Source organism: Crotalus tigris, unplaced genomic scaffold (assembly GCF_016545835.1).
Source record: "Crotalus tigris isolate CLP2741 ecotype Arizona unplaced genomic scaffold, ASM1654583v1 scf7180000018055.714482, whole genome shotgun sequence".
Lineage (NCBI taxonomy): Eukaryota > Metazoa > Chordata > Lepidosauria > Squamata > Viperidae > Crotalus > Crotalus tigris.
In genome coordinates this window covers 119,403-134,294 of record NW_024096798.1, presented here as the reverse complement: position 1 = coordinate 134,294, position 14,892 = coordinate 119,403, and the positions used below count along the sequence as shown (strand labels likewise).

General features: G+C 36.6%; 1 protein-coding gene across 1 annotated transcript in view; it reads left to right on the top strand.

The window, feature by feature from the left end:
• Window positions 1-14,892, top strand: part of LOC120309695 (cytochrome P450 2J5-like) — a 29,618-nt gene that overhangs the window by 13,763 nt on the left and 963 nt on the right. Inside the window, exons 5-8 of the mRNA XM_039347199.1 lie at window positions 6,198-6,374; window positions 7,736-7,877; window positions 12,749-12,936; window positions 14,008-14,149. Coding sequence (XP_039203133.1) covers window positions 6,198-6,374; window positions 7,736-7,877; window positions 12,749-12,936; window positions 14,008-14,149 — 649 coding nt within the window. The remainder of the gene's footprint in view (window positions 1-6,197; window positions 6,375-7,735; window positions 7,878-12,748; window positions 12,937-14,007; window positions 14,150-14,892) is intronic.

Genomic DNA, 14,892 nt, shown 5'->3' with positions numbered 1-14,892 from the left:
AAAAAGTAAAAATAAAAATTAAATTAAAAACTTTATATTTATATATATAAAAAGATTATCTATAATATATATAAAAATAAAACTTATGAAAAAACTATATAATATTTTTGTATACCCAATCTAAATTGTATAAATTTTATCCATTTGTCCCAAACAGCAAGAAACTTCTCTTGCGTTTGTTGCTTTAAGAAAGCCGAAATCTTTGCCATTTCCGCCAGATAAGCTACTTTAAGAAACCATTCCTGCAATGTAGGCAAGGATTCCTTCTTCCAATATTGTCCTACTAACAGCCTAGCGGCTGTAATCAAATTTAACATCAATACAACCTCCTTTGTATCACAATCTGTAACAATACCTAACAAAAATAATTGCGGAGTAAATTTTACCCTCCTTCTAAAAATTCTCTGGATATTCCACCATACTTTGATCCAAAATGCTTTTATCTCTCTGCATGACCACCAAATATGATAATAGGAAGCCTCCTTATAACCACATCTCCAACATTTGGGTTGCACGTCAGGGTACATATAAGACATTTTTTGTGGATCAAGGTGCCATCTATAAAACATTTTATAAAAATTCTCCCTTAAATTCTGTGCTTGTGTAAATTTGACATTTCTCACCCAAATTTTTTCCCAGGTGTCCAATGAAACTGGCTCACCAAAATTCTGCGCCCATCTTATCATACAATCTTTAATTAGTTCCGTTTCTGAATCCAATTCAACTAAAACCGCATAAATTCTCTTAATGTGGGTTTGTCTTGAATCCTTCACTTGCTTAATAAGATTTTCATCTTCTCTAAGAAAACCCACCTTACAATCCATCTTCCATCTGTCTAATAATTGCCTATATTGGAACCAAGAATAAATAAAGTTTTCTTGTGCTAACTCTTCCCGTGATTTTAATTGCCAGTTTTGTCCATCCCATTTAAGTAACTGTCTGTAGGACACCATATCCATTTTAACCCCTCTTTTTATTGCTTCTATCGCATGCCAAGGTATAGCCCATAATGGTACTTTGAAATCACTTTTATAATATTTTCTCCAAATCCTAAGTAAAGAGATTCTTAAGATATGAGATTTAAAAGTCCAATCCATTTTTTTATTGAATATTAAATAGGCATGCCACCCATAAAGTAAGTCCCATCCCTCTAGATAAAGTATCTCAGAGTTTGTCAAATTTACCCAATCACTGATTAGTGTTAAAACCACCGCATCATAATATAATTTCAAATTTGGTACCTTAAGTCCACCCCTCTCACGGAAGTCTTGCATAATTTTAAACTTAACCCTTGGCTTTTTCCCTGCCCAGATAAATTTATTAAGACCCTTCTGCCACTCATTTAAATTAATCTCATTTTTCAAAATTGGTAACATTTGAAACAGAAAAAGAAACTTGGGTAAAATATTCATTTTTATCACTGCAATTCTTCCCATGAGGGATAATTGCAACTTTTCCCAGTTCTTCAAGTCCTTCTGTACCCTGACCCACAACCTTTCATAATTATTTTTAAATAATTTTACATTAGAAACAGACAACATCACCCCCAAATATTTTACCTTATTAACAATCTCAAAACCCGTCAGGTTAGTCAAAATCTGCTTCTCCTGACTAGACATATTTTTAGGTAAAATTTTGGTCTTATTTACATTAATCTTGAAACCCGAGACCAAGCCATAATGATGAATCAACTGTAATAAGTTTACTACCGAATAATCAGGTTGCGACAAAGTAACAACCAAGTCATCCGCAAAGGCTCTTAACTTATATTCTTTTTTATTAACATATATTCCTTTAATTTCCTGAGACTCTCGAATTTTGATCAATAATATTTCCAATGTTAAAACAAACAACAATGGCGATAAAGGACACCCCTGTCTAGTACCTTTCTCTATTGTGAAAACCTCCGAAAGACCTCCATTAACAATAAGTTGTGCTGTTTGTTTTTGATATATTACCTTAAGGGCTTGTAATATGTTTTCACCAAAATTCATTTCTTCCATTACTCTTAGCATAAAATGCCAATTCAATTGGTCAAATGCTTTTTCAGCATCTAAAAATATGAGCCCTGCAGAAACTTGGTTGTTCTTATCTAAGTATTCTAATAAATTAATAATTTGTCTAACATTGTTTTTCATATACCTTCCTGTTATAAACCCTGATTGATCTTTATGCACAAGATGATGCACCACCCTCATAAGCCTATTTACCAAAATTTTTACAAATATCTTATAATCCACGTTTAAAAGAGATATAGGCCTATAATTTTTTGGTAAAGTAAGATCTTGATCCTCCTTTGGAATCAATGATATAAAAGCACTACGCCATGAAGGAGGAATCTCTAAGCCCTGTAAGATACCATTAAAAAGATCATTTAATGGTTGGATCATCTCCTCCATTAAAGCTTTATAATAAACAGCTGTTAACCCATCCGTACCCGGTGCTTTCCCTAATTTCAATTGTTGAATTGCTGAGGCAATTTCCTCCTTAGTAATTAAGCCATTAATTTCATCTTTCTGATCCTCAGTCAATTTAGGAAAACTTGCCTCAGCTAAATATTTATTTATATCTAACAATTGTACATTAGTAGATTTATATAAGTTTTGATAATAATCCAAAAAAGATTTTTTAATTAATTCCTTCTGAGAAACTAGTTTACCCTTGTAATTTATTTTCTCTATTATTCTCTGTCTCTGTTTCTTTCTTAATTGATAAGCCAACCATCTCCCCGGCTTATTAGCATTACAAAATGTATTTTGTTTCATAAATAATAAGTTGGTTGCAGCTTGATCTGCTATCAACATATTAAATTGTGACCTTAATAACTTTACAGATTCTTTAGTACTTTCATCAGAAGGATTTAGAATCAAAGCCCTTTCTTTTAATTTAATTTCATCCTCAAGTTCTCTACGTTTCTGAATCTGATTTCGCTTATAAAAATTATTCATTTTTATCAAAACACCGCGCATAAATGCTTTACCTGCATCCCATACCATTGACATTGAAGTCCCCTTGTACATATTCAAAGCAAAATAGTCCTTTAAAGACTCCTTTAATTTTTGAACATTCTTCTCTTGTCTAAACAAATTTTCATTAACTCTCCAGGATCTTCTTTCCTCTTTCTCTTGAATCAGCTCCATCCAAACTGGACTATGATCCGTCAGTGATCTAGGAAAAATCTTTACATTCTTTACTTTATTATACAAGTCCGTGGTAATCAAGAAAAAGTCAATTCTTGAAAAAGATTGGTGTCTATCAGAAAAAAAAGTAAAGTCTCTCTCCTCTTGGTTACGTTCCCGCCAGTAATCCCTTAATTCCCAGTCTTCTTTCATATCAAAAAAGGCTTTAGGTAGCCTTGCTTGTTTGAGAAAAGGAGAGGAACCTTTCTTGTCCCTTTGTGTATCTAGGACACCATTCCAATCACCCATTAATACCACTGATCTATAATCAAACAATGTTATTTTTTGATGTAACTGCTTATAAAATTGTTCCTGTTGTTGATTTGGAGCGTAAAGTCCAACTATAAGTATTTTCTTACCATAAATACCAAGTTCAATCATCACATATCTCCCCTGGGGATCTGATTCTACCAGACAAGCTGGTAGGTTTTGTTTAACATATATAACAACTCCCCCTTTCTTCCCAGGAGCAGAAGATATAAAATGAGATCCCAAACGAGCATTAACTAAATATTTCTGATCTTTAAGTAAAATATGAGTTTCCTGTAAGCAAATAACATCATTAGTATGTTGCTTCAAATAATAAAAGATTTTTTTGCGTTTCTGAGGAGAATTCAATCCATTAACATTCCAGGTCAAAAACTTTGCCATCTCCCTTGGCACGCAGCCTGGAGAAGACACCATCAAACTCTGAAAGAGCTGCGTGTGTTGCATAACTCTTGGGTCTTGCTCCTCCCACCGGCGGTGATGCACTTCCAGGAGAACTCTCTTTAGGCTCTTTTTTACGTTGCTCCTTCTCTTTACGCTTATAGGCTGCACGGGTCATCCTCTGCTCTTTAACCTCCGTCTGGCGTTGCTTTACAGCTTCTATCATCCCAGCGGAAACCAAATCTAATGCCTCAGATTGCTGCTCAACTTCCTTGCCACTCAAAGATTTCCGACCCGATGAAGTTGAGCCTGCACCCAGGACCGAAGTATAAAAGTCTCTAGCTTTATCAACTGTGTTCAATCTGTAGCGTGTCCCAGCATGGCTCAAAACAATACCCATCGGAATTTCCCATCTAAATGGCATCGATCTAGCTTTAAGCTCATTGGTTAAAAAAGCAAAGTCTTTCCTGCTTCTTAAAATTTTGGATGGGATTTCCTTTAAAATGATGACATCTTGGGCAGCAATCTGAAATCTTTTATTGTAAAAAGCTTGTATAATCTCATTCCGCAGGGACTTCTTTGTAAAATAAATCACCACATCTCTAGGCAAGTTCTTCTGCTTAGCAATCCAGGAGTTGAGCCTATAAATTTTTTCCACTTCTCTCTGTAATTCTCCTTTATCCATATCCAAGGCCAGCGCCAGATCAGTAAGGACCACCTCCACCAAATCTTGATTCACATCTTCCTTGAGGCCTCTGATCCTCAGGGCATACTCCATTTGTCTGTACTGAAACATCAAAATATCTTCTTGTGAGGAGTCCACCTTCCTTTCCACATCTTGAATTTTGTCATCCAAAGAGTCAACTTTGTCTTCCACTTCCTCAAGCCTTGCATCGAGCTTAACCACCACAGTAGCCAAACCTGAAACAGCTGCCAGTATATCTTGTCGTAATTCATTATTGTTTTCTTGCAATTTAGTCTTTATCCCCGTTATCTCTTCTTTGAGATCAGATTTAATTTCTGATTTAATCTGTGAGACAAATTGATTCATTTCCTCTCTCATTTGAACTACAATCTCTCCCATTATGCCTCTAACCTCTTGTGCTGAAAGTCCAGATAGAGGAGGGGAAGGTGGTGGCTGAGCCGGTGGTACGTGTTTAGATTGTTGTTGTAACTGTGCAGTGGAAGTTATAGGAGAAGAAATAACCTTCGATATTGAGGAAGGCTGCTGCCTCTTTGAAGCCATTTTAAAAAGCACAATTGTCACTTCCCTTTCCCCTCCAGCCAGAAAGGGAGGAGGGAAAAAAAAAGAAAAAATTTTTTTTAAAAAGAGACAAAATATAGTCCTTGAAAGTCCAGAGTTAATCCAAAAAATAAAAAGTAAAAGAGCAAACAATTCAAAAGAAAAAATTCTAAACCAAAAACAAAAGTAAAAGCAAAAACCAATCCTTAAAAAGGGAAAGTAAAACAAAAGAGAAAGGAAAAAAAAACTCCGACACTTTCAAAGCGCCATCTTAAATCCTTTCACTAATATAACAAAAAAAAAAAGGAGGAATAATAGTAGAAATCAAAAAATAAAAAAATTAAACACCTAAATTATAACAAAAAATCCTTTAAACTGCTCCGTCCGTTTAAAAATTACTCACCAGAATGCTATAAACACGGAGATAGAAGCGGCGGTTTCTTTTGCTTCCTAGGAAGCAAAAACAGCTGGGAGGCGGAGATCAGCAGGAGCTCCGAGGGAACACTCCTTTCACCCCCTCTAGAAACAAATCCAGAGGGGGTTCAGGGGTTCTACCTCTATCCCTGCACTCTCTGTCCCTTCCCTTTGCCCGGGAAGGGATTTCCGAGCCGCGGGCCAGCTGATGCACGCTGCGCTCCGCGGCTCTGACACTTCCCCAGCTGGACGGCTAAAAGCTAGCCGCCATCGCCGTCGCCTCAAACCGGAAGCTCCTCCTCTCCACTTTTTTGTAACTTCAAATCAGTGTTGATTCAGAATTTTCCAAAAGAATGGATGTATGGACTTTAACAAAAATTCATATGTAACTCAGTTTCCTTCATGTCCCTCCCCTCTCCTCTCCTCTCCTCTCCTCTCCTCTCCTCTCCTCTCCTCTCTACTTTTTTGTAACTTCAAATCAGTGTTGATTCAGAATTTTCCAAAAGAATGGATGTATGGACTTTAACAAAGATTCATATGTAACTGAGTTTCCTTTCCTGTCCCTCAGTCCATGGTCCAAAAAGATCTTTTTGTATTGTAACTGAATTTGCTCTCTCTCTCTCTCTCTCTCTCTCTCTCTCTCTCTCTCTCTCTCTCTCTCTCTCTCTCTCTCTCTCTCTCTCTCTCTCTCTCTCTCTCTCTCTCATTGGTAGCTCTATGAAGCTTTTCCATATATCATGAAGCATCTGCCTGGTCCTCACCAGACTGCCTTTTCTTTTCTGGAGATGATGGCTTCATTTGCGAGGAAGGAGATCGCACAGCATAAGGAGAATCAAAGCCAGCATGAACCACAGGATTTCATTGATTTCTACTTATTTCAAATGGAGAAAGTACACATTTGCTTTGTCTGGAATTACTGCTGGAAGATGAATCAATGCATAACTCCCATCTATTCCAGAATCATTGATAAAATTCCCTGAGTGACTAATACTACTTGAAAGTATCAGAATGGGATATAGTGTCTACCTTCCCTTAAGAGAAAGAGAGAGATTTTATTTGATATCATGTGCCCACAGACATAGGGAAGGTGCACACTGTAAACGGTTTTGATAGATTCTATATGCTCCTTCCTGCACAACCACTAAGATTAAGGACCTGGATAACTAATGAAGGAGAATGCTTATAACTCAGGGTTGACATGAGGGGTCCTTGGTGTTCTCTGAGCTTGCTTGTTTTCTTCCAGACATTTCATTACCCAACTAGGTAACATCATCAGTGCTAGGAGGAATGTGGTTTGCACTCATTTTATATTCTACTAGCACTGATGATGTTACCTAGCTAGGGTAATGAAACGTCTGCAAGAAAACAAGCAAGCTCAGAGAACACCAAGGACCCCTCACCTGGACAATTACTAAACCAAATTACCATTTTTATTTGTGACATAATGATTAGGCTGCTACTGAAGTAAAATCTAAGCCAGATGTCTTATCTTTCACTCTCCTAGATTACAATTTTCACATGGAGCCTTAAAAATATTTTTGTTTCCTTCTAATTATCATCTTGCCAAAACCATTTGCATGGTATTGTCAGCTCATCAAGTCGGGGAAAGCTCAGCAATAGTATCCCAATTGCTCCTAATAGTTTCTTTCCTGAAGTCCTCACTACAGATAGTCCTTGACTTACAACAGTTGTTTAGTGACACTAATAATTGTTCCAAGTTACAACAGCACTGAAAAAAGTGACTTAGGACCATTGTTCAGACTTAGGACCACTGCAGTATCCCCATGGTCACGTGATCAAAATTCACACACTGGGCAACTGACTCATATTTATGACCGTTGTTGTGTCCTGGGGTCATGTGATCAACTTTTGCGACCTTCTGACCAGCAAAGTCAATGGGGAAGCTAGATTCACTTAAGAACCATATGACTAAATTAACAACTGAAGTAATTTACTTAACAAATGTGGCAAGGAAGGTCATTAAATGGGGCAAAATTCAATTAACAAATGTCTCACTTAGCAACAGAAATTTGGGGCTCAACTGTGGTCATAGATTGAGGAATACCTGTATAGAACTCGTCCCAATTTTATCTCCACCCTCTTCAATCTCATGCCATCCTGATGGTTTGGGCTACAGTGCCCTTCTCCCCAGACAAGATGGCCAATGGAACAGAACAGGGAGATAAGAAGTTGTGGAAATATTGGAAATAATGGGAAAATGCCATTTCATCTCTCTTATCGTTAATCCTAGAGCAAGGACGATCCCGATTCTACCTATAATGAAGACAACTTGGTTCACTGCATTATTGACTTATTTATTGGTGGGACAGATACAACTTCAGGTTTTCTGAAATGGGCATTGCTGGCTATGGCAAATCATCTGGATATCCAAGGTGGGATAAAGTGATACAGTGCTGACAAAAAACTGGGATTATTAGTAGTAGAATGTAACACAGCATCCTTCTTTCTCAAGGGATTTGCATGTAGGCAAACTTCCATTTCGAATAACTCTTCTTCTTCATGAATAGCAATAGCCATAGCACTTCGACTTACTGTGTATCCCCAAAAATAAGACCGGGTCTTTTTTTTTTTGCCTCCAAAAGAGACACCAGGTCTTATTTTTGGGGGATATCACTCACCTCCAGCTCCGACAGCCCTGCCCAGTAGGTCCACTTTTTCTGGGGCCCGATGGAGCAGCTTCATTCTGCAGCTGCATTCCAGCCTGCATTTTGCAGTCAGGCCTTTCCGGAAGGCCTATGCAGCCGAGTGCCGAGCTATGAATTCAATCCATAGCTCTGTCCTTGGCTGCAGAGGACTTGCAGAACCAAGCTATAGATTGAATCCATAGCTCGGTTCTTTGCTGCACAGGCATTCCGGAAAGGCCTGTGACTGAGAAATGCAGGCCTGACTGCAGAAGACGCCACCGAAGGAGTGGGCCAGTGAGGAGAGGCCTGGCTGTGAGATAAGTGGGTGCAGGGTGCATAGGGCAGATCCACCCCCCTCACCCCTGCTCTAGCTTGATTTTTAAGTGTATGCTTCGCTCCAAAACTAGGGCTTATTTATGGGGTAGGGCTTATATTAGGCCTACCCCCAAAATCAAGCTAGGGCTTATTTTTTGGGTAGGCCTTACTTTCGGGAAAACACAGTATATACCGCTTCACAGTGCTATATAGTCCTCTCTAAACAGTTTACAGAGTCAGTATATTACCCCCAACAATCTGGGTCCTCATTTGACTGACCTCGGAAGGATGGAAGGCTGAGTCAATCTTGAGCTGGTCAGGATCGAACTCCTGGCAGTCGGCAGAGAGAGTTAGCCTGCAATACTACATTCTACCCACTGCACCACCACACAGCTCTGAATGCCCAAACAGCAGATCTTACCCACCAGCATATGACACAGACCACCAATAACCTGTTAGTAGAATGGGCAAGAATAGATCATAGCAGCAGGGCTAACAACACATGGGAAAATTGAGGCTTGGATATTTGCTCTTCCTACTCCCCAATCAGTAAAATGATGAAAGAATTTGATTTTATATTAATCTGCCAGATCCATTTCCAGGGAAGACCTATTGAAAAACAGACCACAGAAACAGAACAATGGAACACCACTGCTTGTCACCCACAGCTCACAGCAGAAACCAATCAAATACAATAGAAATAAGCTACAGCCCATACCGGATAATGATCCTGCCTTTTGTCATGCACTAGGTGGCAGGCTTATGCTTGCATACAGAAAACCATGCAGCTTGAAGCAGATTCTGATCAGCAGCAAGAAGCAACAGGACAAGGATGCTAATATGGGAAACAGACACTGCAACAAACCCGAATCTCTGAACCAACAGCTTCGACATAGGGCAAATACGGCAAACTTTGCCACAAAGTAATTAATGGACAGAATTTTGATGTCAGCACCCAAAACAAGGCCAAAATAGTACCAGAGCATTTCAGTTGCCTAGGAGACTTTGTAGCACACCTCAAAGTGACAAAAGTAGGATTTTAACACACCTGTGAGGAAGAGACTGAGGTCTATGATTCTGGGTATTTCAATCTTGGGGTATTTGATTATCTCATCAACCTTTGCTTGACCACATATTTTCAGTTTAATGGACAAATGTATCACCAAATCAAAGATACACCCATGGGATCATCGCTTTCAGAATTCACACAATCACCATCATTAAGTCCTGTACAGAGCACGTTGGGCGGCAAGTGTTTTCTAGAGGTTTTGATCATTTGCAACATCTTTGGCATCATTCCATGGGATGTTAATGATCTTAAGATCTTCCTTAAGTGTTGGGTGTCAAGTTTTCTGACATCTTCAAAGAAATAAAATTCACAAGGGAATAAGAAAATAACACATGGTGGCGCAGTGCTAAGAATGCAAAACTCATGCTAACTCTGCATTCCTCTGCCAGCAGTTCGATCCTGACCGCCTTAAGGTTGACTCAGAATTCCATTGTTCTGAGGTCGGCAAAATGAGGACCAAGATTGTTGAGGGCAATATGGTGACTCTGTAAACTCCTTAGAGAGGGCTGTCAAGCACTGTGAAGTGGGATATAAGTCTACATGCTATTGCTATTGCTTTTTTTTTTTAGTAATATATTTTATTGATTTTTAAAAACATAAATCACTTAATAATTGGTGAACAGTGTGTTGTTTGGGTTTACATTTGTAAAACAATCAGTAACAAATGATTTCTATAATCCATAATCCACATAATGGTTTTAGTTGATTTCCTCTTTTCCCCAACATGTCCTCTTTTGCAAACATTGAGTTAATACAATTTTTATTGTTTGATAGATAACAATTAAATATATATTTTTTCCCAATATTCCTAAAAATAATAATCACATCAATATAATATTGCTTTTCTATCCAATCATTCTGGTTGACTTATCATAGATCCTGTTACAGTCCTTATTTAAATTTGTTTCTCCCACAAAATTGAAATTATTCTTACTGGTTAAGATGTTCTCAAAAATTGATTACATTTAAAAATTTAAGTCTATTTTTTCATATGAACTATCTCAGCACTTTTACATTTCCTAAGGAATAGATAAAAAAGTGAAAAAAAGAAAGGAGAGCATGAGTAAAGAAACATAAAAAATAGCATACTACTTAAAATATATATCCCTCCAAAGCTAATATATACAGTATTTGTTTCCTACATTTCTTATTCTTTTTAACCATAATTAAAAATATATTTAATCTTTAAATATTCTATTTAATACATCTAGTCCTTTAACTCTTATTCAAAACATTTTTTATCCATTATAATTTTCTTAAATTCTATCACATTTAAATATCTAAAACATTTCCTTTATCTAAGCCATTTCAACTTTTTTATATTACTCATATCAAGAAATAGAATAAAAAAGGGAAAAAAGCATACCATATTATTTAAGGGATTCATCCCTGTTAGAGTGACATATATATTCCAAATCTTTTCTATTTCTTTAACCATATTCAAACAAATGTTTCTTTTTAAAGTATTCTCTCTGGTAGGTCCCATCATCTATTTTCTTGATTTCCACTTTAGTCTTTTTCCTTTGCCCAGTATCTTTCTTGAACAATGTATTTTGCTGAGTTGAAAGGTCTTTCCATATGTTCATAAATGTTACTGTAGATATACAAAATAAATCAGATGAAGTGTCTTTGTACGGGGCTTCTGTCTTTCCATGTTTGTTGAAAATCTTTTTCTTTTCTTTCTCTCCGCTTCTTGTATCATTTCTTTTCTCTCTGATGTTCTTGACATCTCTACAGTCCATTTTATCCAATCTATTTTCTTGTTCTCAGATTTATTTTGTAGTCTTAAGGGGTAAGTTATTTTTTCCAATTCTTGTGAATTTTTTCCCACTAGGATTAAATCATGTTTCCTTGTTTTGTTAAGTTACATCTTTAAGTCTCTATTTTCAATTTTGTATCCACTTATCTATCTGCTCCTTCTCTGTTGTTGTTTTCTGGGAATTTTTTTGTTGTAGAGTTAACTTGGAAATAGATTGATTTATATTTTGAAAGTTATTTTGAAATTCTTTGTGGTTTAAAATCATTGTTGTTTGAATTAGTTGCAGTATATTATATATCTCCTCCTGTGGAATATCTATATTTTCTTGATATGTTCTTTCTATATGTCTCTGATCCATGATGACCAAGAATTTGAGTTTTTCTCTTCTTTTCTTTTCTCTGCAAATAGCTTAAGAGTCTCGGTTAAATAGATATTTGTAATCCAAATAGTTCAAAAAAGATTTTTTTCCCCCTGAAATTTATAATTCTCTCTTTGTTTACAGCCCAGATTATTGTCTTTTTTTGTCACAGCTGTTCTTTGTTGTTAAAGCTTTGAAGGTCACAAACGCAGATTAGCTTTTCCCAGGTTTTGCCAAATCTTATATGAAAGTCATAGCTGTCATAGTCTTCATCTACCACCAGGTGTCAGCATCTATTTGTTTTTCAACTTCCAAAATGAATAATTGTCTTTAGAATAAGAGTCTTAACCATTCAACAATTTTAGATTTGTCCAGATTTAAGTTTTAAATTTCAGGTTTTCTATTTATTTTATTTCCATATAATTTTATCATAAAAAGATTAATTCACTGCTTCCATTAGTATAAGAGTGGGACAGAAATCCCCCTCCTTCCCTTTCAGAGGTATTTTGCTGAGCATGGCTGGCTCAGGAATTCTGGGAGTTGAAGTCCAAGAGTCATAAAAGTGCCAAGGTTGCCTACCCCTGACCTATACCAACCATGTGCTCCACTACCAAAATAACAATTCAATCCCCCACAAGAGAAACTGTGTATGGACACTATTTAGACAAGCACAAACACACTGCAGCAACCCTGAACATACCTACACATGAAGGGTAGAGACAGAATCAGACATCAATCTCCTAGAAGAGAACTTAATAATTATGGATAAAAATTGTAAATATTGAAATAATAATAATAGAAAAATTGGACATATGCATAAAATTGTAATATAATCTAGAAATAGACAGAAAATAATACCCAACTAGAAGGAAATTTATTAAACTTGCAAATGACATGACATTTGTTAATTTAATTTTAGGGAGAAAGGAATAAGATTTGTAAATAAGACCACTAAGTTACAAATAATACAAGCAGAAGCATTCAATGTTATTTGTCAAGGCAAAACTAGCCTTTGTGTGATAAAATTTTCCTTTAGTCAACAGGGAGATAAAATGAAACGTACAGAGATAAAAAATCAGAGTCAGAAACGAACCTCCTATTTTCACTCTTTTCCTTAGATAAAGTATACGAGGAAATGGAAGAAGTTTTCAGTTTATCTCACACCATCTGTTACGAAGATCGGAATAAACTGCCGTACACCAATGCTGTGATTCATGAAATCATGCGAAGCAAATATATCATGTTTTTTGGATTACCTAGACAAAGTGTGCAGGATATCTATTCAAATGGCTTTCTCATTCCCAAGGTATGGCTTATAGACTCTTTGGAATTACTGGAGCTTCAGTTTAAGGGTTCCACCCTGATGAAGGATTTCTTCGACAGAGCTCCCTTTAAAACAATGTGTGAGCTCTGAAAATGTGCAATTAAAAAGCCACATTTGCAGTGTAGAGGCGAATGCAGGCTGGGCAACTTGACGAAATGAAGTATTCCACTTTAGCAAGTATAACTCACCACAAAATTGTTGCAAGGGATGTGTTTTTGTGTATTGTATTTACTTCCAACCTTCTTCTTAATTTCAATGTGCTTGATGTCTGCTTGAAGGATGCTTAAGTATTTGTAGCATTCTTCTTCATCCAGATCCTTGATGTTATTTCCATAGGACATCTTGATTCCTTCAGTTTTCACTGTTTTCTCCTGTTGATGATGAGGGTAGCACGTTTGTTCAATTCCAACTCCATTGCAAAACCTTGGCTATATATACACACCATACTTAAGCAATTATTTCAGATAGTGTTTTTTCCATACGGTTTCAGACTGTCCATGTAAAGGAGGTGGGATAGCCTGGCGGATATTTTCAGCTCAGTACATAATTCAGTTGAACACAAATTGGCTTCATTTGCAGCTGATATTTACACCAATTAGAAACAATTACATCAGTTAGAAAGCTATTTGACCCTTTTCCCATAACTTGGCTTTATGAGGAAATCAGCTTTAAAACTTGGGAGAAAGATGGTAGTATGAAAAATTGAATGAATTTCATATAAATGATAGATGATAATTTTTTAAACATACCTTGTGTTAAAAGACTATTTAAAATTAAAAATTTCCATTTAGCATAGATGCCTGTTAATGAGGAGTTAAGTCTAAATTCACATTCCATATATTAATTCCAATTTGGTTAAACCTGATAGTGTCTTCCAAATTAAATTACTTTTTAAATATATTTGAACAATGCAAGAAAAAGGCTATCCAGAAACAAGTAGAGTTACCCATGGTAAAAAGGGCGACCAAAATTTTAAAATAAATAAATAAGTAAAAAAAAAACCCAGCACCATGCTTATCCGGATGTTTACATCAGTCTGTTTCTTTCTTATAGGGAGCTATTATTTTTGCAGACTTACGTTCTGTTCTTTTCGATCCTGAACACTGGGAGGCCCCTGAAGAATTCAACCCAAATCATTTTTTGGACAAGGAAGGACATTTTGTGATAAAAGAAGCATTTCTTCCATTTGGAGCAGGTAATGTGTAAAAAAAAAAAGGCAATTATGATTAGCAAATGATACTTATTTTAGGAAGGGGTGAAAAAAAAGCCAAAAAATATTTGCTCCATGACATTTGGTCCATTTGACCAATGTAAAATTAAAATGAAAAACTGTTTTTCCACAATATGCAGTTGGATCAAAGGAGGGAAAGATTAGTGTGTCATTGGACTCCAGAAAAAGTTAATTGATCTGGAGAACATCACGGTCATAGATTTACCCTAAGGACGCTCAGTAATGCTGACAGATAAACTAACTCCAGACAGTGTCAGGTCTTGTGGGCATTGCTGACCATGGGGCTATATAACCCACATTTCTCCTAAGAACAAGGCAAACATCCTTTAGCAGACCTTGTGGGCACTCTATCTCTATAGCTTTTGAGTTGTCCTCCCCTCCTGGCACATTGTAATCTTCAAACATTTTTGGTCACCTACAATGAAACTTTCTGGGTAGCTCTCAACATCAAAGTATAAAAATAAAATAGTTAAAATACGACCAAAAATACTACCGTGTTTCCCCGAAAATAAGACCGGCTCTTATTTATTTATTTATTTTTGTCTACAAAAGAGGCGCCAGGTCTTATTTTGGGGGGGGGAATGCCTTACTCACCTCCAGCACTGACAGCGCGACCCAGCTGGTCCACTTTTTTGGAGCAGCTTCATTCTGCAGCTGTAGTCAGGGCTTTCCAGAAGGCCTAAGCAACCGAGTACCGAGCTATGGAT